General features: G+C 22.5%; 8 protein-coding genes across 8 annotated transcripts; 6 read left to right on the forward strand and 2 right to left on the reverse strand. All coding sequences in view use genetic code 6, as the record gives it.

Moving 5' to 3' along the window:
- Positions 1 to 199: 199 nt before the first annotated feature.
- On the forward strand, positions 200 to 2,669 carry TTHERM_00992640 (ABC transporter family protein; the record flags this gene model as incomplete). The annotated part of the gene is made up of 2 exons (XM_001030927.3): positions 200 to 877; positions 1,173 to 2,669. The coding sequence occupies 2 exons, from the start codon at positions 200 to 202 to the stop codon at positions 2,667 to 2,669; spliced, it is 2,175 nt and encodes a 724-aa protein (XP_001030927.3).
- A 1,644-nt stretch (positions 2,670 to 4,313) lies between these two features.
- On the forward strand, positions 4,314 to 6,762 carry TTHERM_00992650 (ABC transporter family protein; the record flags this gene model as incomplete). Its single annotated transcript, XM_001030928.2, has 2 exons — positions 4,314 to 4,991; positions 5,281 to 6,762. 2 exons carry the CDS (start codon positions 4,314 to 4,316, stop codon positions 6,760 to 6,762), a joined length of 2,160 nt encoding a protein of 719 aa, XP_001030928.2.
- A 1,114-nt stretch (positions 6,763 to 7,876) lies between these two features.
- Positions 7,877 to 10,364, forward strand: TTHERM_00992660 (ABC transporter family protein; the record flags this gene model as incomplete). The annotated part of the gene is made up of 2 exons (XM_001030929.2): positions 7,877 to 8,731; positions 8,883 to 10,364. The coding sequence occupies exons 1-2, from the start codon at positions 7,913 to 7,915 to the stop codon at positions 10,362 to 10,364; spliced, it is 2,301 nt and encodes a 766-aa protein (XP_001030929.2). The 5' UTR covers positions 7,877 to 7,912.
- Positions 10,365 to 11,379: 1,015 nt separating this feature from the next.
- On the forward strand, positions 11,380 to 13,815 carry TTHERM_00992670 (ABC transporter family protein; the record flags this gene model as incomplete). The annotated part of the gene is made up of 2 exons (XM_001030930.2): positions 11,380 to 12,198; positions 12,328 to 13,815. 2 exons carry the CDS (start codon positions 11,380 to 11,382, stop codon positions 13,813 to 13,815), a joined length of 2,307 nt encoding a protein of 768 aa, XP_001030930.2.
- Positions 13,816 to 14,235: 420 nt separating this feature from the next.
- On the forward strand, positions 14,236 to 15,378 carry TTHERM_000992671 (hypothetical protein; the record flags this gene model as incomplete). Its single annotated transcript, XM_012800279.1, has 1 exon — positions 14,236 to 15,378. The coding sequence occupies one exon, from the start codon at positions 14,236 to 14,238 to the stop codon at positions 15,376 to 15,378; it is 1,143 nt and encodes a 380-aa protein (XP_012655733.1).
- A 1,102-nt stretch (positions 15,379 to 16,480) lies between these two features.
- Positions 16,481 to 20,293, reverse strand: TTHERM_00992680 (hypothetical protein; the record flags this gene model as incomplete). Its single annotated transcript, XM_001030931.2, has 1 exon — positions 16,481 to 20,293. The coding sequence occupies exon 1, from the start codon at positions 20,174 to 20,176 to the stop codon at positions 16,481 to 16,483; it is 3,696 nt and encodes a 1,231-aa protein (XP_001030931.1). The 5' UTR covers positions 20,177 to 20,293.
- A 688-nt stretch (positions 20,294 to 20,981) lies between these two features.
- TTHERM_00992690 (transmembrane protein, putative) lies at positions 20,982 to 22,599 on the reverse strand. The gene is made up of 7 exons (XM_001030932.2): positions 22,306 to 22,599; positions 22,040 to 22,118; positions 21,905 to 21,983; positions 21,781 to 21,834; positions 21,544 to 21,653; positions 21,373 to 21,463; positions 20,982 to 21,311 (listed from the first exon to the last, which is right to left on the reverse strand). The coding sequence occupies exons 1-7, from the start codon at positions 22,422 to 22,424 to the stop codon at positions 21,085 to 21,087; spliced, it is 759 nt and encodes a 252-aa protein (XP_001030932.2). The 5' UTR covers positions 22,425 to 22,599; the 3' UTR covers positions 20,982 to 21,084.
- A 624-nt stretch (positions 22,600 to 23,223) lies between these two features.
- On the forward strand, positions 23,224 to 25,070 carry TTHERM_00992710 (Serine/Threonine kinase domain protein; the record flags this gene model as incomplete). Its single annotated transcript, XM_001030934.2, has 5 exons — positions 23,224 to 23,875; positions 23,933 to 24,104; positions 24,203 to 24,595; positions 24,658 to 24,811; positions 24,873 to 25,070. The coding sequence occupies 5 exons, from the start codon at positions 23,224 to 23,226 to the stop codon at positions 25,068 to 25,070; spliced, it is 1,569 nt and encodes a 522-aa protein (XP_001030934.2).
- Between the last annotated feature and the right edge of the window lie 781 nt (positions 25,071 to 25,851).

Consider the following 25,851-nt stretch of genomic DNA (forward strand, 5'->3'; position numbering starts at 1 on the left):
TTTATTAATATAAAAAAAAAAAAAAATTAAATTAAAAAAGAAAAAAAAAAATCAGCGATTTCTGTTTTAGATGAAAAATTTTGATATTTTTGGAAGTTAGGTATAATTTAGATTTTAGGGAAGTAAGTCATATTCTACTTCTTTAGGTGTCTTCTTTACATTATCAATATGCGCTATTGTCCTTTTTAGGTTAATTTTTATGGTTAATGATATTCAGAATAGAATAAATCCAACTGTGATTTAGAAAGAAAGATAAGTAGATTCACCTGAAAAGTTTGTAATGAATCCCAAAACATTACCTCTTGCTTTCGGAATGTAGGATGGAGTTACATACAATCATTATATTGACCCAACAATATATACTATAGTTGCTTATTAGCTTACGAAGGTTACTACATACGATGATTAAGGCTAGCCTTAATACTATTTTTAGTAAACAAATGTTACTGTATAAAGATGCACTGAAGATCACTTTCAAAATATGAAGACTAAAGAAGGATTTTTAAGTTTACCTTATGAAAACTTATACTGTATAGATCCTAAATTTGAAGAAATTATTGAAGGCGATTATTCATAGCCACATTTTTAATAATTTGTAATTTAGGTTTATCCTTGTGTGGGTCAAGGTTGTGGAAATACAACATCTCTAGGCAAAGGATACTTCGCAATTTATTTTTAAGATGTAATTATTGACCCTGAGATTAAAGATGAGCCATTCAGATTTTATAATAGGGATTTATTTTGGACTACCTCTTTATAGTCTCCAAGAGATCTAAATATGTATTTTAGAAACAATTACATAGAAAGTGATTATGGGTGGATAACTTCAGATATTGAAACAATAAGATATATCAGCTATAGTTATTAAGATTTATCAGTAATGTTATTTTTTTAACTAGTACCTTACTTTTAATTGTTTGCTCAAAGACAAACCACAAATAATTATTTGAATAAATTTACTCAGATTTTTAATCAATAAATACTGTCTATCTTTCTATCTTTTCACTATTTATTTTTCAAAAATTAAGTTATTCTATATTAAAATATTAAACATTTTAAAACAAAAAAATCAAATGTATATACATTTTAAAAGAGATCAAATCATTTTAATAAAATATTTACTCGATTTGGTAAAATAATTATTAATTATTATTTGTTAATTATTACTAAAGTTTACATCTGGAGTGGATTACTTTTTACAGCTCATTTTAAGGTTTGAAAAATAGAAAGAAAATATTTACAGTAGAAAATATAAAAATCTTACTAATGTTATTTCTGAAATGGGAGGTTTTGCATAATCTTTGTTAGCGATTGGTTTTATTTTGTGCACAACTCTGTCAGACTTAATGCTTAACAAATCAATTATTAATGATGCATTTGATTTTAAGATTACAGAAATTAATTAACAGAATAAAAAAGAGAGATTTGTAAATTAAAATTTTAGATAAACGGATAAAAATTAATAAATTTAGCTTAATAATAATAATAATGAGAAAAAAATTAATAACAATTCTCCAGCTTTGCCAGCAGTTTTTGAAAAATAAGATTAGTGTTAGTTAAAAGCTAACATAAAAGATAATTAACCTTTTTAAATTTCTGAATTATCTGGTAAAAAGAGTAAAAAAGCCAGTTTTAGTAAGATTGACTTAAATCCAAACTCTTTTTCAAATGACAAACTTTAATTTTAAGACAATTCTTAAATTTAACTCAAAAAGTTAACTACAAAGAATGGAGATGAATTAAAAAGAAATAATAGCCAAGCATATTTGAGTTAAATTATAAAAAAAAGAGCTAACACTACTACAGAAGGGTAAGGCTAAAACTAAAAAGATTAATTGAGCCATTAGAATGCTAAACTTGAAAATGTATAAACTAAAAAGAATGATGAAATAACTAACGGTTAGTTCAAAAAGCTTCTTCGCAAGGAAAAAAATAGTATGGAATTGAGTATAATGGAATATATCAAGTATTTCTTTTGGCCATTTGGATAAGTAAAAAGAAAAAAATAAATAATAGATTACAGTATCTAAAAGCTATACTATCATTTAGATGTAATTTACATAGTCAAGAAATTGTTAGAAGTAGATAAACTAAAATAACTAATTATGGATAAAGATTAAATTTAGCTTTTTGAATATATCTCAAAACCTGTTATTTCTGATGAAGATGTTTTTGGTAAATAAAATGTATAAAATTTACAGTAATAGTAAGAAAAATACAGTATTCTTTATTAAGATAATAGATCAGAGATTTAAAAAGTGTAAGATGCTTATTAATCTTATTAGAGTATTTTAAAACGTGATTTATCAGCTATGGATAAGAAAATACTTAACCATTTAGACCCTTAACTTGTAAACATATTCAATTACTAAGAAAAAAGAGATGTTTCTTAAATAGATTAATAAGTCCCCTAAAATATGAGAGAAAATTAAAATAATAATTAAGAAAGTAAAGTTATCTTAAACGATATACAAAAATAAAAGAGTGAAATTTAGTTTCATAGCCAATTGAGCAGTCCAATGCTAATAGATAGAAATTTAGATGATAACTTCTTTGAAAATATAGATATTGAAGAATAGATACCTATAGAGGCCCAAATTTAAAATAAAATAAACTATTTTAAAGCCTATGAACCTCAAATCAATATTAAGAAAACTATTTAATAATGACTAATAAATTCTTTTATATTAAAAAGTAATATTTTAGCTCTAAATGTTAGTATATAAAAGGATAAAAATGTTAAACTAAAGTTTATCTGTATTAAAATTTTTATTCTAATAAATTTTCGTCAAAAATTTTAAGCCACTATAAAGCTAATCTCAATAAACTAATTTATTATTTGATTTAAAATTTTTTAGATAAAATAGTAAATTAATATATTATCATTATTTTAAAAATAAATAATTTTTTAAAAAAATTTAAATCATGCCATATAAAATATCTTCTTCATAAATTTAACAATGAATACATTTTAATTAATTAACACAGTAAAGATTTCTCTTAATGAATATAAAATATTTTATGTTAAAAAAAGTTTCCATGTTCTTTATAAGATCCATTAAACTTGCTGTGAAATTATTTTAATATGATATAAAAACAGTATGTAAATTATAATATATCATCACTCACTATAATTTGTATAGATAATTATATTTACCGTAGATCCTCCATTATATCGAAAATCCATTATAATTGCAATATTTTCGAGTTTTTTTTAGAAATTAATAATATAAAAATTTGTATATTTTTCTTATTTAATAAATTATAAAAATAAATAATTAACGATTATTTTATTTACTCAAATCTTTGATGAATTTTAAAAAATATAATAATAAATTTTATTTATGTTTTTGATAATAATTGTTTTGAATAAATCTAATGCAATAAGAGGATTTGAATCATTGAATTAAATATTTATAATTATACAATAAGCTTCGGTATATATGGATATAATATGATATTAATAATGGTTGAAAGATTTAGAGTATGTGAGTAAGTGTCCAACATTTTTGTCTTGGTTAATATATTAGCAAATAGTAGACTATTTTGATAATATATTATTAGTCTATGTAATCTTTGGCCTTTTAACCGAATATTCAATATTAAATAATTAAGGTAAACAAAAAATAAAAAACTAAATAAGAATATACTGACTGCTTTAGAAAAGAAGGCGCATTATAAGGGAAAATTTGAATTAATTAGATGAAAAGGAATTAAAATTTTACAGAAAAAAATCATTGAAATTTACCTTATTATTAGATTAAAACTAATTTATTCATGAATTTACTTTATTATATGTATCTTAACTTATATTTAGTATCAATTAACATAAATATTTATGAAATAAAACAAATTTTTAGTAAAAAATTAGGTAATGAATAATTTAGATAAGGATTAAAATTAATTGTTTCAACAAACAGTTAATAAGCATCGATAAACAATTTAATTTTTGAAAAACATATTTTTTGTGTGATTTATTCTATAATTAATAATTTATTTACTCATGAAAATAAGAAGAATAACAAAAATTGATGCAATTTAAATTTATGGTGTATTATGATAAACAAATTTAATGCATAGAAAATAATCGCTTATTTATATTAATTACATTTTAATTTTATTAATTAAAAAGAAAAAAAAATTAATTAAAAAAGATAAAAAAGAATCAGCAATTTTTGTTTTAGATGAAAAGTTTTGATATTTTTGGAAGTTAGGTATAATTTAGATTCTAAGGAAGTAAGTCATATTCTACTTCTTTAGGTGTATTCTTCACAGTATCCATATCTGCTATTGTACTTTTTAGGTTAATTTTTATGGTTAATGATATTCAGAATAGAATAAATCCAACTGTGATTTAGAAAGAAAGATAAGTAGATTCACCTGAAAAGTTTGTAATGAATCCCAAAACATTACCTCTTGCTTTCGGAATGTAGGATGGAGTTACATACAATCACTATATTGACCCAACAATATATAATATAGTTGCTTATTAGCTTACGAAGGTTACAACCTATGACGATTAAGGGTAGCCATAATACTAATTTTAGTAAACAAATGTTACTGTATAAAGATGCACTGAAGATCACTTTCAAAATATGAAGACTAAAGAAGGATTTTTAAGTTTACCCTATGAAAGCTTATACTGTATAGATCCTAAATTTGAAGAAATTATTGAAGGCGATTATTCATAGCCAAATTTTTAATAATTTGTAATTTAGGTTTATCCTTGTGTGGGTCAAGGTTGTGGAAATACAGCCACTCTAGGGAAAGGGTACTTCGCAATTTATTTTTAAGATGTTGTTGTTGATCCTGAGATTAAAGATGAGCCATTCAGATTTTACAATAGAGATTTATTTTGGACTACTTCTTTATAGTCTCCAAGAGATCTAAATATGTATTTTAGAAACAATTACATAGAAAGCGATTATGGATGGGTAACTTCAGACATTGAAACAATAAGATATATCAGCTATAGTTATTAAGATTTATCAGTAATGTTATTTTTTTATCTAGTACCTTTCTTTTAATTTTTTGCTCAAAAAAAACCACAAATAATTATTTGAATAAATTTACTCGGATTTTTAATCAATAATTACTATCTTTCTATCTTTTCACTATTCTTATTGTTCAAAAATTAAATTATTCATATTAAATATTGAGCATTTTAAGACAAAAAAATCAAATTTATAGACATTTTAAAAGTGAGCAAACCATTTATAAAAATATTTGCTCTGTATGATAAAATTATTATTAATATTTTACTGTTAATTATAACAAAAGTTTACATCTGGAGTGGATTACTTTTTACAGCTCATTTTAAGGTTTGAAAAATAGAAAGAAAATGTTTACAGTAGAAAATATAAAAATCTTACTAATGTTATTTCTGAAATGGGAGGTTTTGCATAATCTATGTTAGCTATTGGTTTTATTTTGTGCACAACTTTGTCAGATTTAATGCTTAACAAATCAATTATTAATGATGCATTTGATTTTAAGATTACAGAAATTAATTAACAGAATAAAAAAGAGAGATTTGTAAATTAAAATTTAAATTAATAAATTTAGCTTAATAATAATAATAATGAGAAAAAAATTAATAACAATTCTCCGGCTTTGCAAGTAGTTTTTGAAAATTAAGATTAATGTTAGTTAAAAGTTAACATAAAAGATAATTAACCTTTTTAAGTTTCTGAATAGCCTAGCAAAAAGAGTAAAAAAGCCAGTTTTAATAAAATTGACTTTAATCCAAATTTTTTTTCAAATGACAAACTTTAATTTTAAGAAAATTCTTAAATTTAAGTCAAAAAGTTAACTCCAAAGAATGGAGATGAATTAAAAAGAAATAATAGTCAAGCTTATTTGAGTTAAATAATAAAAAAAAGAACCAACACTACTACAGAAGGGCAAGGCTAAAACTAAAAAGATTAGTTAAGCTATTAGAATACGAAACTTGAAAATGTATAAACTAAAAAGAATGATGAAATAACTAACGATTAGTTCAAAAAGCTTCTTCGCAAGGAAAAAAATAGTATGGAATTGAGTATAATGGAATATATCAAGTATTTCTTTTGGCCATTTGGATCAGTAAAAAGAAAAAAATAAATAATAGATTACAGTATCTAAAAGCTATACTATCATTTAGATGTAATTTATATCGTCAAGAAATTGTTAGAAGTAGATAAACTAAAATAACTAATTATGGATAAAGATTAAATTTAACTTTTTGAATATATCTCAAAACCTGTTATTTCTGATGAAGAAGTTTTTGGTAAATAAAATGAATAAGATTTACAGGAATAATAAGAAAAATATAGCATTCTCTATTAAGATAATAGATCAGAGATTTAAAAAGTGTAAGATGCTTATTAATCTTACTAGAGTATTTTAAAACGCGATTTATCAGCTATGGATAAGAAAATACTAAACCATTTAGACCCTTAACTTGTAAATATATTCAATTACTAAGAACAAAGAGATGTTTCTTAAATAGATTAATAAGTAGCTAATCCCTAAAATACGAGAGAAATTTAAAACAACAATTAAGAAAGCAAAGCTAACTTAAACGATTTACAAAAATAAAAGAGTGAAACTTAGTATTATAACTAATTGAACAGTCCAATATCAATAGATAGAAATTTAGATGATAACTACTTTGAAAATATAGATATTGAAGAATAGATACCAATAGAGGCCCAAATTTAAAATTAAATAAACTATGTTAAAACTAGTGAACCTCAAAACTATGTTAAAAAAGTTATTTGATAATAACTAATTAATTCTTTTATATTAAAAAGTAATATATTAGCTCTTCATGTTCATAAATAAAGCATAAAAATGTTAAACTAAAGTTTATTTGTGATAAAAACTTTTATTTTTAAAAATTTTAATCCCATTATAAAATAAATCTCAATATACTAATTTATTATTTGATTTAAACATTTTTATTTAAAATTTTGAAAAAAATTTTAGTCAACCACATAAACTTTCTTGTACATAATGTACCTTAAAACCTCATTAACTCGCAACCTGCTAATTAAAAAAATTTTCGATTTATCGAGGTTTTCATCCAAGAATTTTAAGGCTCTTACCACGCAACCCACTCGTTTTCCTTAAAGAAGATTTATGGTAATTTAAAATTGAAATAATTTTAATTTACTCACATAATTAATATTTTCTCTAAATAAATATAAAATGTTTCTGTTAAATATAAAATATAGATCAAATGTGCACGAAAATAACTGATACTGATGTTGTAAAAATTTCAGAGAGCAAGGTTAACTTGGTTTATTTAGATTTATTCAAAAACCAAAATATTAACCATTAAATAACTTCTATGTATAATTAGAGTATTAAAAACTCTTATCATTTGAATTTCAATCATATTTTAATCAAAATGAGTGTTTGTCTTTACCCCATAAAAATTTGTTAATAATAAAATAAATACTTAGTTGCTTTTTTCTGCAAGACCCATCTTAATTTAATTAGCTTTAAAACCAAATAATATTAAAATATCTAATTTTTGTATATTTAAAAAAAATTTCTATTGATCAAATAAATGAAAATTCAGTTTTTTAATATAAAATGTAAATTATGCAAACCAAATTACCAATTTATTTATGTATGAAAGACTATATAATTAGATATTTGTCATTAAATAAGTTTCTTTTAAAAAATTCACTATTTGTTAAAATACTTATCACTAAAAAATTTTGTTTCAGGTAGATTTGGTAGAGTTTTTATATTCCAGAATTAAAATTTTGTATTACTCTTTTTTATTTTCAATAAAGACTGAAATGGACAATAAGAAAATTAAATTAAATAACCTTTTGTTTGTTTTTAAAGTCTGTCTAAATAATTAAATAAGCAATCAAAAAACATAATTAAATAATTTATTTATATATTATTTTAAAGAATGGATAAAATTGACATTTTTGGAAGCTAAATTCTTTTTCGCTTTTAAAAGCAAAAGAGATACTAAACTAGAATAGGAGGGTATATTACTTTTGCAATAATTTCCATCATAATAATTAGATTAATTACAACATGGTGGGAAGTTTATTAACGTTCAAACCCTAATGTAATCTAAAAAGAGAGATAAGTATTGTCACCATAAAAATTTGTATTCGATAAAACAAATACATAATTTGCATTTGGAATGCAAGAACCATCTGAATACAACTAGTATATAGATCCAAAAATTTATAATATTTAAGTTTTGTAAATTACTCAAACGAATTTGGTCGATTCAAAAACTGGAAAAACTGTATCAAAATATTCTTAAAGAGAAATAAAATCAGGACCTTGTTAATCAGATTATTTTTCTAATCCTAATACTTAAGAATAATTCAGAAGCTTAAATTATTAAAATCTATACTGTATAGATCCTGATGAATAAATTGTTATCGAAGGAGACTTTGGATAAGGTACTTTTAATTATGTAGTTATAAAAGTAAGTAAATGCAAAAGTGATTGCTTAAGCGATGATAAGCTTGATTATTATTTACTAAATGGCTCTTTTTCAATTTACTTTGCAGATATTATAGTAGATCCAGTTATTAAAGATTTTCCTTTTGTCTTCTTTAATAGAGATTTGTATTGGGCTACTTCTTCGAATACAGCTTAAAATTTGAGTTTGTATTTTAGAAATGACTATGTTGAGAGTGATTTTGGCTGGGTTACTTCAAATATAGAAACAAATAGATATCCTTAATATTCAACATAGGATATAAGCGTAATTATTTAATTATTAAAAAAAATTGTATTTTTTCAAGATTTAGTATTTTTAAGACAAGCTCGATTATGAGTGGATGAATAGATAAATTAATTTAATTTGTATCAATTTTACTCTCTTTCTATACATTTTTAATAAATAAAATTAATAGACTTCTCAAACTTAAGGTACTGACTATTTTTTGTAGGTCCTTTTAAGATTTGAAAAATCAAAAGAAAATCTGTACTAGAGAAGATATTAGACTATAACTGATATAATATCTTAAATTGGTGGGTTTGCATAATCCTTAATTGGTTTTGGATTTCTCTTGTGCTCATACTTCTCAGAACTAAGTTTAAATAAATCTCTAATAAATGATGCTTTTAATTTCAAACTGTTAAGAGAAAAAAATTCATTTTTATAACAAAATTAGCAATTAAAAACTTTAAAAGCTAATTTTTCTAATTAAGAAAATCAAGAAGTTAAAGACAATATAGAAAACTAAAATAAAGCTCAGATAAAAAACGAAAGTCAAGTAATTTCAGGTTAAGATATATAATTTTAAGAATCTAAAAAATGTGTTTAAGATTAACAAAATATAAAAAATTTTGAAAATAGCTTACACCCTAATTAGAGCACTAAACCATTAAATTAGTCTTAATAAAAAAAAAGTTACACTAAAAACCAAATTTTACTAAGTAAGGTATTGTAAAAAAAGGGGAATTAAAGTCTAGAGTTAAGTTATATAAGCGAATAAAAATAGAAATTAAAATTACCTTAACAAACAAGCAAAAGTAAGTAAGCTAAAAAAAATGAAAATTTAGAAAATTAGATTAAAAAAATGCTGGATTAAGAAAGAGGTACTATGGAAATGAGCTTTTTAGAGTATTTAAAATTTCGTTTTTGGCCTTTCAACAAGGAAATATAAAAGAAAAAGAAAATTATTGATTTTAGTGTCAATAAACTCTATTATCATATTGATTTACTACATATTATATAAAAATTATTAGAAGTTGATAAACTAAAAAAATTGCTAATGGATGATGACTAAATAAAGTTATTTGAATATTTACCTAAACCTACCATTTATGAATAAGATGTTTTATAACAGTAAAATTAAGATTAGGAGTAGTAGTAGTAGTAACAAAATAAAGATATTTATTACTAAGATTTAAGATCAGAGTCTTAAAAACTATAAGATGCATTTGAATCTTATGTTAAAATATCTAAAAGAAAACGGCCAAGTGGTTTAGATTTAAAAATATTGTAAAATATAGATATAAATTTAGTTTAAATTTTTAACATTGCAGAAGAAAGTATGTAATAAAAAGAATAAATAGTAAGCAGCTTTGAATAAAACAAATAGATGAATGAAATTAATTTATAAAAATCTTAAAATATCTTAAGCTAAAATCCTCTGATTAAAAATGAAACAGAGCATTACGATAATTAAAATTAAAAAGAAAATATTAATCATAATTAAAAGCTTACATTTAGGGATAATATTTTTAACATTTCAATTATTAACTCTAAAGATGAAATAAAATCAGAAAGTTATATACCAGATGATGAACAGAATCAACAAAAACATGAATTAAATTTAAATTCAAATTATTTTACTAATTCAAAATCATAAAAAAATTAACATGTCTGAAACAATTTGTTTATTTTATTTGGCATATATCTTACTTATATTTAATTGTTTTTATATAAAACTTAATCAATTTTAAATGATTTAATAATAAATCAATCTGCATTTAAAAAATCTATTTTATTAGATTTCAGATGCACTAAAATACAAAAAAATTTAGAAATAATATACGTACTATGTTTCAAAAACTTGTCAGCAAAAACAATAGAGTTAGTATATTGAAGATATATAAAAAAGTAAATACATATGTAAAGATATTAGATTAAAAGGCGTTTATTAATTGTATAATTTTATGTAATAAAAGTTATGTAAGTAATTCTTCTGAAAAGTTATTAATGATTTATGATCTTCAGGTTTTATTTAAAAATTTTTAAAAAACGAATGTAAATAATAATTCAATATTAGATTATATCCCCTTCTTTTATATCACTCATATTATTGTTTGCTACATAATAAATAAGCATCTCAGAAGAATAACAAAATTAAAAACTTAGTTCTATAATATAAAAAACTATCTAAATTTAGGATAAAAAATAATTTAGTTAGTGCCAGTAGAGCTGCTCATTTTTACAGTATTTTTTTCATATGATGTTAAACATTTTTAATTAAAAAAATTATAAAGTGTTGTAGAAATAAAAATTAGTTTTTTCAATGATTTTACTGAATCTAAAAAGTGTTAGCTTAAATTTTCTATATTTGATAATAAAATAGCCATCATCATAGCAATAGCAATATGTAAAAGCAACATATATTTTTATTAATCACATTAATTTAAATTATTATTATTTTGTTCTATTTTTGAAGTGATTTTAATTAAATGTAATGTAAAATTATCAAAAGACATAAGAAAAAATATTTATTTATGAGGTACTAGAAACAAATAAATTTTTAAGCAAAGGAAGGTAAAACAATAAATTATACCACAATTTTGATTGAAAACATATAAAATAAATAACATTTATATTAAATATAAAAAGAAAAATAAGATAAATATATTTTTAATTTGAGATAAAAAATAATGTAAAACCTTGACATTTTTGGAAGTTAAATTCTTTTTTGTTTCTAAAATTCGAAAAAGTATCAAACAAGAATAGGAGGATTCATAACATTAGGAATAATAGCAATCATAATAATAAGACTTTTTATTATATGGTTGGAGGTTTATAATAGAGCTAATCCAAATGTTATTTAAAAAGAGAGATAGGTTTACTCTCCTGAAAAATTTGTTTTCGATAAAACAAATACTCAATTTGCCTTTGGAATGTAAGATCCTGTCCAATATAATTAATTTATTGATCCATAGATTTATACTGTTTCAGTAACTTAATACACATAAACAACTGTGAATGATCCTAAAACAGGTTTACCAACTTCAAATTACACTCAAAGGTAATTAAAAGTTGGAATATGCAACTAAAAAAACTTTTAAAATCCTAGCACTCAGAAGAAATTTCAAAGCATAGATTATTAAAATCTTTATTGTATAGATCCTGATGAATAAATAGTCTTAGAAGGTGATTACGGTTAGTAGTCTTTTAATTATGCTGTAATAACTGTAAGTTAATGTGTTTCTGGATGTAAAAGTAATGATATACTTGATTAATATCTAAAAAGTGGGTTTTTTTCTTTGTATTACACAGATATTACAGTTGATCCTGTAATCAAAGATAACCCTTTTGTGTTTTTCAATCGTGATTTATATTGGACAACTTCAAATAAGTCTCCCTAAGTTTTAAATATGTATTTCAGAAATGATTATGTAGAAAGCGATTTTGGATGGATTACTTCAGATATATAGACAGTTAGATATCCACAATACTCAACTTAAGATATAAGTGTAATATAATTTATTTATTTAATTAATTAACTATTATTATTTTTCTGATCCACTAACTAGATTGATTTTGTACGTATTCATATTAATCAATAATTAATTGTTTATTAACTTTATTATTTTTAATATTAGTCTATCTAATCGAGTGATTTTTTCTTTCAAGTTGTTATTAGGTTTGAAAAGTCAAAAGAAAATTTATTTTAAAGAAAATATTAGACAATAAGCGATATCATTTCTCAGATAGGTGGATTTGCTTAGACTTTGATAGCATTTGGTTTTCTTTTATGTTCTTATTTTTCAGAGATAAGCCTTAATAATTCTATTATTAATGAAGCATTTAATTTTAGAAATTAAAATCAAAAAAAGGACTAATCAAATTAAAATGATACTTAAAAATTGAATAATGATTAATTGTTTGATCCTAACAATAATCAATAAATTGTAAATTAGAACTCTAACAAATTTGAGTTAAAAAATTAAGTACTTTTTTCTGTGGACAAACTAATGAGTGATAATTAAGATTCTAAATTAATTCAAGCGAATTTATAATAAGAAAATGTATTCTAAGGAAATTAAACAAAAGAAGTAGATGAAAAAAGTAATAAAAATAAAAAACCATTTTAATTAAAAAAGTAGTATACTTAAAATTAAATTAAGCTAAGTCAAATTGTTTAGAGGAAAACTAAAAAGTAAAATAATTTAGATGCGTCAAATAATAAAGGAAATAATATAAAATAACCTGAAAATATCTCTAAAAATAAGGATAATATAGATGCTACCAAATTTGATTAAGAAGTAAAAAAAATGTTAAATGAAGAAACAAATTGTATGTAAATCAGCTTTTTCGAATACCTAAAACTGCATCTATGGCCTTTTAACAAAGAGATAAGAAATAAAAAGAAAATAATTGATTATAGTGTAAATAAGCTTTATCATCACATCGATTTACTTAATGTTATCAAAAAATTGATTGAAGTAGATAAATTAAAACGAATTCTGATGGATGATGATTAAATAAAACTGTTTGAGTATTTACCAAAACCAACAATCTCAGATTAAGAAGTATTGAACGAAAAGTTACAGAATGATAAATAGGATGAAAATAACTTTAAAGATATATTTTATTAAGATACAAGATCAGAATCTCAGAAGCTTTAAGATGCATATGAGGCATACATTAAAATATCTAAAAAAAAGAGCCTAAATATAATAGATTAAAAGATAATGTTGAATATTGACTAAAATCTAGTCAACATCTTTAAGATTGCTTAAGAAAATAATCTTTAAGGATAAGAGGAAAATTTGAAAATTTTTAATTAAAATAGTTGTGCTTAAAACAAATCAATTAGTGATACAAATTAAATGGTAAATCAAACACCTATGTTGCAGTCATATGGAGAAATTAATAATAATCAATCCAAAATCGAGCAATAAAAACGAAATGAAAAATTGGTTACTCAAAAATAACTTCTAGGCTCTCACGCCAATTCTTAATAAGAAATAGAATCAGAATTTTAGATTCCTGAAGATAATGAAAGTTAAAATAAGCATGATTTAAATTTAAATCCTATGTATTTTAGTAATTCTAAAGCCTAATTTAATAATAATAATAAAAAATGAAATTAATTATTTATTTGTTTATTTACATAATTTGTGTTTATCTCTCTTAGATTTTATAATTATAACTCTCAAAAAAATAATAAATGAATCTGATTAGTTTTTATCACACTTAAAATATAAAATAGTGCGTGTAAATAAAATCTGCAACATAAATTTATCAATAAAAATTTTCTGTATTTTGAGAGATTTAAAAGTCAATTCAATTAGAAAAGTGGTTGAATATTGGTGGTATTTTTGATACTTTAAAAATCTGATGAAATATTGCAAGTTTTCAATATTAAAAATTAATATACAAATGAATAATTAATAATTATTATAATTAATTAAATATCAAAAAAATAAGTAAATAAAATAATAAATAACAAAGGACATTAGTAATTTTCTTTCCAAAAAAATAAATTATCTACTTTATTGATTAAAATGGAATTCCCTTTATTTGATGCAGAAGAAAATGGCGATAGCAACTCAGAAGAACTTCAAATTATTTTGAATGAAAATATTGAATCAAATTAAGAAAAAGTATCAAGAGGATCTTCTACGTCTTTAATGCACAGAAAGAAAAATATTTAAAAGAAAAAGAAGAATGCTATGAATTGCACTGACTTAGTTTGTAAAGAATATTTGATGTAAAATGTTTCTCAAATCAGATGGAAAACTGTCAAGAATTACAATATCTTTTTCCTATCCTTTGATTTCATCTTTGATTTAGATGGTTAAGGTAAATTAGATGACTCTGACTACTGGTCAGAAAGATCTAATTTTTTGTAGAATTACAGACCTACATGTAAAATTTAAAGATTCGATTAGTATTCTGTATATTATATCAATAATTCTATTACTGGAATAACTGACTACAGTGTACCAATTAAAATACTTGAAAAAATTAATAATTAATTTGCATTTAAAATGATTAATGCACTCAAATATACTTAGTAACAATTTTAACAACTTGATATGCTAAATACAAAACTTAAAAGTATATTTTCAGCGAGCTATCTAAAAGAAAAATTAGATTCTAATTTTGAAAAGTCGTTTAGTATGGCATAGGATATTGCTAAGTAATTAATAGCTAATAATAATGAATATTTTGTTTTAATTGTACTTAGAATGTGCCCAGAGACTCTGACTTACAAAGCATAGATGATTATAAAATCCTTAAAATTATTAAAGTTAACTTCTTTGGATAATATTAACTTATTAGATAGACTTGCGCTCAAGTAGAGATTACCCTATTTAATTGATCCTTAAACATAATTAGATTTATGTGTAAACTTTATGTACGATGACTATGTCTACGAAAGCACTCTTTTAACGATAAACGAGGATATTATCCCTTGCTTATTAGAAACGAAAAAGGCTTATTTGTCATCCTGCGAAATAAGTAAAGGCATTTTCTTACCTGATATTTGTATTATTGAAAAATTCACAATAAACCCAAATATTATAAATGCTCTACTTTCTGAAAATTATAAAAAAAATTAAAAGTATTTAATATATGACTTAGAAGAATGTAACGAGCAAGCGAATTAATTTATAAACAAATATTATACATAAAATATATGAAATTAATGAAGAAACAAGATTTAATATCTGCAATTAAACTTAATAAAAATTATCGAAATTGAACAGTTGACAAGACTTTATATTAACGCAACGGGTCATCTAACAAAGGAAATTTATTAAAACTCTAATAAGAAGTAAAGAAAAAAGTTAATTAAAATTCGCTTTTGAAATATAAATTAATAACTTAAAATATAAATACTTTCACAATTTAATATCTAATCATACCTTCTGAATCTACAAATTCCAAAAAATTATATATAAAATTTTTGTAAATTAAATGTTAAAAATATATTTTTTTATTACTATTGTAAATTTTATAACTTTTTTTCACCCTCTTATTAATTTATTTAGAAATAAACTAAAAAAAAGATGCGATTGCTCAATATAAAGCAGTTTCAAATTAAATATTAAATTCGAATAAAAAAAAAAATTTAATTTTTGAAATGATATAGTTTAGGTTTCATTGGTATGGGCATTTGTCTATTATAAATTTGGTAAATTCTATTTTGTAAAAAAAATTATGCGTTACACTCAAATCAATATCAGAATTTCATTTTAACTCAATAGTAGAGAGATAATATTTAGTGTAATGTTTTTCTAAATAAAAAGTGTAAACAAATTTAATTAAGTCAATCAAAAAATAATCAGATTTTTACTGCATGAAAAAATTGAAAAATAATAAAAAATTAATTATTTTATATATTTTCCTCAACTCATCATTTAGCTTCATAAAATAATAATTTGATGTAAATTAAAAAGTGAAAGCAACATTTAAAAATAATTAAATTTGAAATTTATAAAACCAAAAATGCTAATTAAAGTAGATAAAAAATAGACAAATCGTAACTCTTACCTATTAATACTAAATACAAATAACAAAAAACCTATTAAATAAATCTCTCTTTAATATAAATAAATACACTGATAAATTTCTTTTATATAAGTTTGTAAATCTATATCCTCTATAAAGAAAAATTATTAATAATAATGATAATATAATTACACAGTTTCAAAAAGAATAATTAATAGATTGCTCGATTGATCAATCAATCTATTATAGAGTAAATTTTATAGAGCAAAATATAATTAAATTTAAATTACTTCATATATATTATAAATTTTGTTAGTAAGGTTTCAAAATCTATTTATTTTTTAAAGATTTATAAACTAATAGCTTATTTTTTTGGTTGTTGCTGTTTACTGATAGATGATTACTATAGCAGTTATTATTAATGTTGCTTTTTTACAAAATTTATTCATATTAATCTTTTGATTACATTGTACTACCCTTTGTTACATTCTATTTGTTCAAAAAAGTTTAATCCAGCATCTGCTGTTAGTTTTTGTTGAGTTGTTAAATTATAAATGATAACTAATGCTAGCTTTTTCTGCTTTCATGAGCATTTTATGTTCTGTTTTTTTCTGTTAAAATATTTTCTTAGTTTTCAAAGCTTTTTTCAGTCTAGAGGTTTTAGTTTCTTTAGGAGTAGTTTTATTGAACCCTTGAATTTATTTTTGATCCAAATGATTAAAAATTATTGTTAGGTTTATATTAAGTGAAATTAGAGTCTATTATTTCTTGATCTAAATTTTAATTTAAATACCCATCGATGTTGAATTCTGATGTTACTATATTTTTTGGGAAATTTTCGAATTTTTAGCGCGAATCATCTGCTGATAATCTAAGGTGGTTGGAAAAATAATTTGAAAGTAGCTTAGAACGCTCATTTTCATTAATTTTTTAATTCTGTAGGATTGAATTCAAAATATTATATTGCTTTGATATTTTCTATGTTGAGCATGATTACTATTTCTACATTTTAATTTAAGGAGATTGATTTTATTATTTCTTCTTTACAGTACTGCAATTCTAAGCTTAATTAGTATTTAATCTCAGCATCTTTTCACATGAGCTGCTAACAAATCTACGTCTACTATAATATTTAGCATAGTCTTTCTTGAAATAGCTCGTAAAATCTTTCTTAGCAAGAGTGTATGAGCTTTCCAAGTCTTTTTTGTTTGGAGTCTTGCTATTTCTGAAATTTTCATGTTGTTTATTTCCGTACAAATTCTTATTTTTTGTATTCGATTATTATTAAGAAACTGATCTTTACTTACTAATTGAAATACTATCTGCCGAATTACGAGTAAAGTAGTGATTTTTAGAAAAGGAAAGATCGTTTGCCATGCTGCTATTACTTTATTGCTTCTTACTAATATTGCTTTTATGGTCATAATAGTTTTCTTACTAGGTGCTTATTTTGGAATGTGAAGTTCTTTCATTTTTGATTAAGTGCCCATTCAAAGATGAAGAAATTGTCTGCTTCTTTTTCTATGATTTAGTAGAATTTTAATCATATTGAGTGTTTTTTTCTTTATTTTTATTTTTTTTGATTGGTGTCATTTAACTATATGCCCTTGGTTCTTCTTTTTTTTTCATTTGTTTATTTTTGTTATTTTTAAATGATGATGAAGAGCTCAAGTTTCTTTCTTTTTTGTTTGATAAACTTTATTTTTTATTAAAATTGTAGAATTATTCTAAGCCATTTTATTTCAGATTTTCGTTATTCTTTTTAATTGTTTTAATGGTCTAATTGTTTTCGTTAACACCCAATTTGCTTGATTTTAAATGCTAGTTTATCCTTAGAGGAGTTGATGTTATTTTTTCAAGAATTTATCTTTACCTTCTCTATATGTAGTCTAACTCGTTTTATTCGGGACTCAATTCAAGTTACGATTAGTTCAATTACTACTAGTGATTCAAAATATTATTCTCTGCTATATATGAATTAGTTGTTTCACATTTGTTAAGGTTGTTATAAATGGCACCTATAAAAGAAGAACAGTTTTAATTATTTTACTAAGTATTTAAGACAACATTTGATATCAAAGTTCCATCCATTGTAAAATTAGGGTAAAAGTTCTAAGCGAATTAAGGACTCTTATTTTCAGATAAAATTTATTGCATATTTTGATCTTAAAATCCATTTATAATAATATTATTTTTATCATTCGTATTTTCTTCTGATGTTTATGTTATAGCTTAGATATTTTCTAAATCTACTTTATCACATGTATCTTTCATATTAGTATTCTAAGAATACTCTGTTTAAAGTATTTCACAGGCTTAGTAATTTTGCTCTTTTTCCTTCAAAGCTTTGTATTAATTGCGAGGGGCGTTTGGTTAGATCATTTCAGTGATGAAAATTTATTTTAACTTTTTATTAGTTGAGGAATTTAATAAAGAGTCTCTTAATTCTGTTTTAGGCTACTTCCTCTATTATTATTATTGCTACTAAATGCTCGATTTTTCATTTGAATTTTAATTTTAAAATGATTTTATATCACTTTCTTAAAATTACTTATTCATTAAATTTTATTGCTAAGTTTACTCTTAGTTAGCTTTTTATTATTATGGTGAAAAATTTATTTCTTTATCTTTTTTTTCTCTTTGGTTTTTATAGAGTTTGCTATATTCTAAAAATACCTTGCACAAAGGATCTTTTTTTAAATCTTCTTCGATGTTTACATAATCAAACTTATCATCAAAAGAAAACCATGGATAGCCACTAATATCTTAAACTCTTTTGTTGCGAATAAATCTTCTCATGATATCTACTACAGCACTATTTGCTATTGTTTATCCATCGAATTGTGCACAACGAGCTTTATACAAATGAAAAAGTGTAAACTTTTTAAACTATCCTTCATCTAAACTTTTTAAGTCCACCCATGACTCAGTGTCGATACCTCTTTATCTAAGAGGACTGTTATCCCATATCTAATGTACACTAGAAGCTTGGGAGTAATTTGAAGTGCATGATGATCTGCTGCTGGCATTATTTCCATTTTATTTATTTCTTTCCATACTAAAATGTTTTCTCATTTATTGAACAAACTCATTCATTTCCAACTACTGATTGAACTAAGATTGTTCCTCCATTTCTATTTCTTTTTCTAATTATTAGTAAACTTCATTTAACATTTCATAATTTACTTATTTTTATTTTTCAATATCTTCTAAATAAGAATCTCTCTATTCATTCTCATACTATCCTAAGTATTTATTGCCACTATTTTCTAGATTTAAAAACCTTTTCTTCTAAGGACTGAATTGAATGTTAAACGCACTGACATAAGGAGCATCTTGTGAGCTATTCGAAGTACAATACGAAGAAGAGAAGTCATGTTAATCTTCCTCTTCTTCTTCTTATTCTTCAAAAGATGATTTGTTTATTTATGATTACTATTAATCAAATGATGTTTTTAATTATTGAATATTGTAATTTTCTAAATAAGAACCTTTAAACTACAATTGATCAGCCAAAATTTTATTATTAATTTAACCATCAGTATTGCATTCCTTGTTTTTATTGATTTTCTTTTAAAATTTATTTTTCTTCTTGACACAGCTCATAGTATAATACTTTTTAGACTCCATTTTATATTATTTTTCTATTTCATCAACAGGCCTGTCACAATTAGTGGGAGTTTCAACAAGAAAATCTTAATTTAGTTCTCCCTAAATATCTGAATTTGAAGATAAAATAACTCCTAACACATTTTTTTATTTTTAAATCTCCTAATTATAATTATCACTGTTGCTGGCTGTTGCTTCTTTATTTACTTTGAGCTTTTAACTTTATTAGTCTTCTGTTGAATTGCAACTTTCCAAAACAGGGTTTTCTATTTAATTACTTAAAATGTTTGGTTGCATATCACTACTTTTACGTTATACTTTGAGGTAGGAACAGCTAAGTAAATCTACCTCTTATTTTTCTTTGCTAGTTCTCCTCATCTGTATACTGTTACTATTTAAATAATTGCTCTATAATATTATTCTATTACGTTTTGTAATTAGATTTTCCTAAATGTTTGTTGGTATTTTTAATTTTGATTTTTTTTTAATATTTATTAGATGATTTGTTAAAAACAAATAAAATTTTTGAATTATCTAAATTTTTTAAATTAGTGATAGATACTACTTTTTGATTTTATGCTTGTTTTAGCTTATTTATTGTACACAAAACAAATCAAATTTCAAATCATCCAATGTGAAATGAATAAGAATGTGTGTATTTATTTATTTGTTTTTATTTATTTAAATATTTAAATCAAAGCGAAGCATTCATTAACAAAAGCATTTGTAATAATATTGAAATCTGGAAACCTTATATTCAAATTTGAACTTTAAACAGAAACTTATTTATTAGTTAATATCAAATGAAATCTAACGAAGCATTTTTTTTAAGTTAAAAAATAGGTTTTAAAGTCAACTTTTAAATTATTTTAATGCTAAATTACTTCATAAGCAAACAGATTAGATCTTTAAATCTAATAAAATTATTTTGTTTCAAGAATTTTTTCGAATTCTATAAAGTAAAAGTTGTTTTTTTTGTTTTATGTATCAGATACTTCAATAAAAAGTAAACAATATGAGATAAAACAAGTAAATATATACACTAAAATATTTTCAATAAATTAGAATTAATCAAAGTTATAGCAAACAAAAACTTTGTTGAGTATTTAATAATGGAAATTCAAGAATTTTACTTTGCAAAATAGGCATTAGAAAAAGTAAAATCTAATATTTACTAAACGAGTGCAAGTTGAAAATCTGCAAAATTAAATTTAATTTTTGAAAAGTCGATGAAGGGAAATATAAGTAAAAGAATTACAGAGAAAATATGAGGAATTTAATTAATTTCATACATTAGTATATTTATCTTTTAATTTATAATCAATGTGCTCAACATAATCTTTAGATGTATTAACTATTTTTCCGTTAAAAACGTTGACTAACACTTCCATGTTAACATAATTGCAATATTTAGGAATGAAAAAGTATTGCTAAGGAGTAAAGTAATATTTTGTCCAAGCATATTTCATAGGATAAATGTCTTAAAAGGGCATAGTGCTAGGGAACAAATCACCTAATGGTTTTTTATAATATATATTTTTAATTTATATTTAATTTTAGAATATATTTTTTACCACCAAGAGGTCTAAACTAATCTCCAATTTAGGGATTTTACAATTATGTAATATGGAAATTTTGAGTGGTTGGATCACCTTTTAGTTTTCTCTTTTAATATGTATTAAATAAAAATAATTATTTAAATTTATGTTTAAAAAAATTATTAAATATTATTTTTAAATATTTACGTAGAATTGCTTAAGCCAAACAACTTCTATAGTTTCACCATCTTCAAGAAGGTATATTTCTTAGGGAATTCTTCTCAAATTAGCTTGTTGAGAAAGCATTCTAGATATCACTTTATATAATTATCAATAAAAATAGTGAGCATTGTATTAAATTAATAATAAGTGTTTTTAATAAGCAAAGCTACTTTTTAGCAATAGCTTATCAAATAAATTAATATTTAATGAATTTTTGAGTACAGAAACACTGAGCAACAAAATAAAGAGGCATTGATGCAGGCATTGTCAAATACACTATTTTAATTAAAATAAGCATAAATATTTGAAACATTTTAGTTGTTTAAATTAAGAATTCATTATTTACAAGGATTATTTCCTATCAATGTGCAAATATAGTAGAAAGGGACAAAATATTTTGCTCTATGAAATGTATGAGTGTAAACCTATACTTATTGATTAATAACATATCCTAAATTTAAACAAATTGTTTATATTTTACTCTAGGTGTATAAAAATATAAGAGACATTTTCCATCTTTTTAGAATTTTAATTTTTCAGTAGGATTGTAAATCAATTTGCTGTTTTATAACAAAATAAAATAAATGGTTTGCTTTATGATCTTAGTTCCATAAATATTTAGAATAATAAATTCTTTTCATCTTCTTTTTCTTTTTTATTATGTTTTTTTAACTATTGATTCTGCTTATTCGATCAGTTATTATTTAAACCTATTATAAATATGATAATGTTCCTAATAATAGATACCTATAGTCAATAACTGTGCTTGGAGATTCCTTATAAACAACTTTTTCAAATCTGCTAAAATGAGCTTTGTTGATTTAATTCAAAAGCTGTATTTACTTAAAAGCTACTTATCTTATCATTTATGTTTGCTTTAATATTTAAATGGGTCTTGCGCTTGGTCTCTAAAAAATTATATGATTACAAATATATTTAACTTAAGACAATTTCAATATTTAATTATTGATTTAAGTCTATTCGTATCTATCGATATCTTAAAAACTCTTTCTAGAAAAATAATATCTTACTCTTCCTATATTTATTAATATTTTTACCTATCCTAATATATTAAATTCTATTTTCATTATTAATTTAAATATATTTTAATTAAAAAAATCATTTTATTTACTTATTTTTTTTAGATAAAAATTTTGTTTATTTTTAAATAAATATCATAATTTATGTCTTACCCAATAAAGAGCTTTTTACATACAAAAAATCCTTAAAATATTTAATTTGTTAAATTTTTTAATATTATATGCTAAAATATGTAATTAATTAGTTAAAACAATTTATTAAATATTTTAGAAACTTAATTGATTAAAAAATTAACCTCTCAAATTAGCATGTCTATGTTGATATTTAATCAGTAAGAAGTTATTTAAATATTTTTAGTCCTACTTTATAAAAATAATTTGTTGATTTTAATAAGTATTTTTTAAATTGTTGTCATTTAAGAATTAGATAAAAAAAACATAAAAAACTATTCAATTTTGAATTTTTTTTTTTGAGATAGCTTTATTCATTTATTCAAAGATTTTGCCTATATTAATTAGTTTAATCAAAGTTAGTTGTTGGTTTTTTTTAAAAAAAAGCAAAGATATATATATATAAATACATAAATAGAGCTTCTAAGACACAAAGTATCACAATAATAATAAAATGAATTGGGAAGAGCTTGTTTATAAATTAAGTTATCTTAAAATAGAAAGAGACAATTAAATAGAAAATCTAAGCTTAAATTAGAAAATTGCTGAGAATCAAACTAAAATAAAGAATGACATATTTTAAGATAGCATAAATCCATTTAATTACATTGTACCTTTTGAAAAAGAAAGTAGTTCTTCAGAAAATATTGATTTTTTGGATGCATAGCAAAACGAATAAGATAGTGATGAAGATGATTATTAGTATGATGAAGATGAGGAGGATGAAGATGATAATGGAGAAGAAAATGAATAATACTTTAATTAGATTAAAATGAATGAGAATGCTATATTAAATAACAATTAAAATGCTTAAAATTAAAAGATGAACAAAATTCAATTTTAATGTTTTGAAGATTTTGATGATAAAGAAAACGATTACTGTAATGATTTAAATAAAAATGAATTCAATAAAAACTTTGAAAAAAACAGCGACTATTACCCAACGTAAAAAAACCCATTGGAGTAGATAGAATTTTAGGCAAAGCAGAATATCTAATATGCGTATACTTAAAAACAAAAAAATAACCAAAATCAAGCATAAATTATAAAGAAGGAATAGAATGATACATTAAATTTAAATTAGTTTAATATCAAAACAACTTTAGGTAAAATTAAAATATTTATAAGAGCTATTTGTTCATATATATTATTTGTATTAAAAGGAACTGGCTCTTTTGGCAGAGTTAAACTTGCTAAACTAAAAGGAAATGAGAAGGATGTATTTGCTTTAAAAATGATGAAGAAAATAGAAATTGTTAAACTAAAATAAGTAGAGCACATCAAATCTGAAAAAAAAATACTATCATAAATAAAACATCCTTTCTTGGTAGAATTGTAAAAAATAAATGATTAAAATTAAATAAATCTATTTACTTTTTTGTGATACTAATTTATCTATTAGATTTGTTTTGATTTAAATTTAAAATAATTAGGAAAGGAACATTTTAGGATGAAATATACATATATATGCTGTTTGAATTTGTAAGTGGAGGGGAAATATTTTCTAGATTGAGAAAAGAAGGGCGATTTTCAAATGACATTTCACTCTTTTACATTACTGAAATTTACTTAGCTTTGTAGTATTTACATAGTTAGAATATTGTTTATAGAGATTTAAAACCAGAAAATTTACTTATTGATAAGGAAGGACATGTAAAAATAGCTGATTTTGGTTTTGCAAAGATTATGGATTCAGCCAGAACATATACTCTTTGTGGTACGCCAGAGTATTTAGCACCTGAAATCATATAGGGTGCTAAGACAGGTTATGGAAAATCAGTTGACTGGTGGGCCTTAGGAGTTTTAATTTTTGAAATGCTTTCAGGGTAAAAAATATTCTTGCTTTTTATAGTTTTTAAAATAAATATTTTTTTATTTTTTTATTTAGTCACCCACCATTTTACGATTGTGATCCGATGGGAATCTATCAAAAAATAGTTAATTCTGTAATTAACTTTCCTGAATTCTTTTCTCTAAGAGCCAAAGATTTGGTAAGAAAACTCTTGAATCCAAACATAGAGAGTAGATTAGGATGCTAAGACGTAATATAAATTTTAATTTTAGCTTTATTTAAAGTAAATATTATCTAATGTTATTGATTAGGATGGAAATTCTATTAAAAATCATAAATGGTTTAAGGGAGTGAATTGGGATAAAATATATCATAAACAAATACCCTCACCTTGGATACCTTAGCTAAAATCAATAGATGATGTAAGCTACTTTGAAAAATACCCAGAATCAAAGGATAAATAAGAAAACCCTACAAAAGAAATCTAAAAACTATTTGCTGATTTTTGAGCTGAGTAAAAAAATGAAAAAAAACTTTAATTAATACTTCTTTATAATAAAATATAATAAATCTGATAATAATTAAATTCTTTTAATAAAAAATAAATATTCCTAATTAAATAAAGAAAAATAAATAATCAATCAATTAAATAAATAAATAAACAGTTCACTAATTAAAAACTAATTTGCTAATTAAAAATATTTTAAAAAAATATAATTTAAATTTGATTGAAATCAATAAACCAATCCAAATATTCCAGTTTTATAATGTAAATATACCTAAATACTAGCTAGCTACATATATACATAAGTAATTATTAGTATTTATTATTAGAGTAAAAAGTGCATAGTTGTAAATAAAATCATATTCAAGAATATTTCCTTCATCATTAAATTAAAAATGTTTTCTTTGATTTGAAAAGTTTTAAAAGTAATTTAAACAATTTTATTAACTTATTGCAAAGATTTTAGTTTCCTTAAAAGAAAATTGTAACTTTGAGCATATAAATTAGTATTTCAATGAGGCTAAATGATTGCTTGATAAAATTTAAAGGATCAAAATAAACGAAAATTTACAATATTTCCTCATTTTGGATTTGCAATAAATAACAAATAAATTTGATTTTTTGTGTCAGCAAGCAAGTGCATTCATTCATTTTTAAAAATACTTTTTTAGTATTGCGATTTATATATATAAACAAATATATAGTTGAAGGAAATGAATTAGATGAAATTTAATTTGATTAGATTTATAAACAGTTTAAATAAGCTTCTTCAATGCAAGATATAC

This window comes from Tetrahymena thermophila (assembly GCF_000189635.1).
Source record: "Tetrahymena thermophila SB210 genomic scaffold scf_8254369, whole genome shotgun sequence".
NCBI classification, from domain to species: domain Eukaryota; phylum Ciliophora; class Oligohymenophorea; order Hymenostomatida; family Tetrahymenidae; genus Tetrahymena; species Tetrahymena thermophila.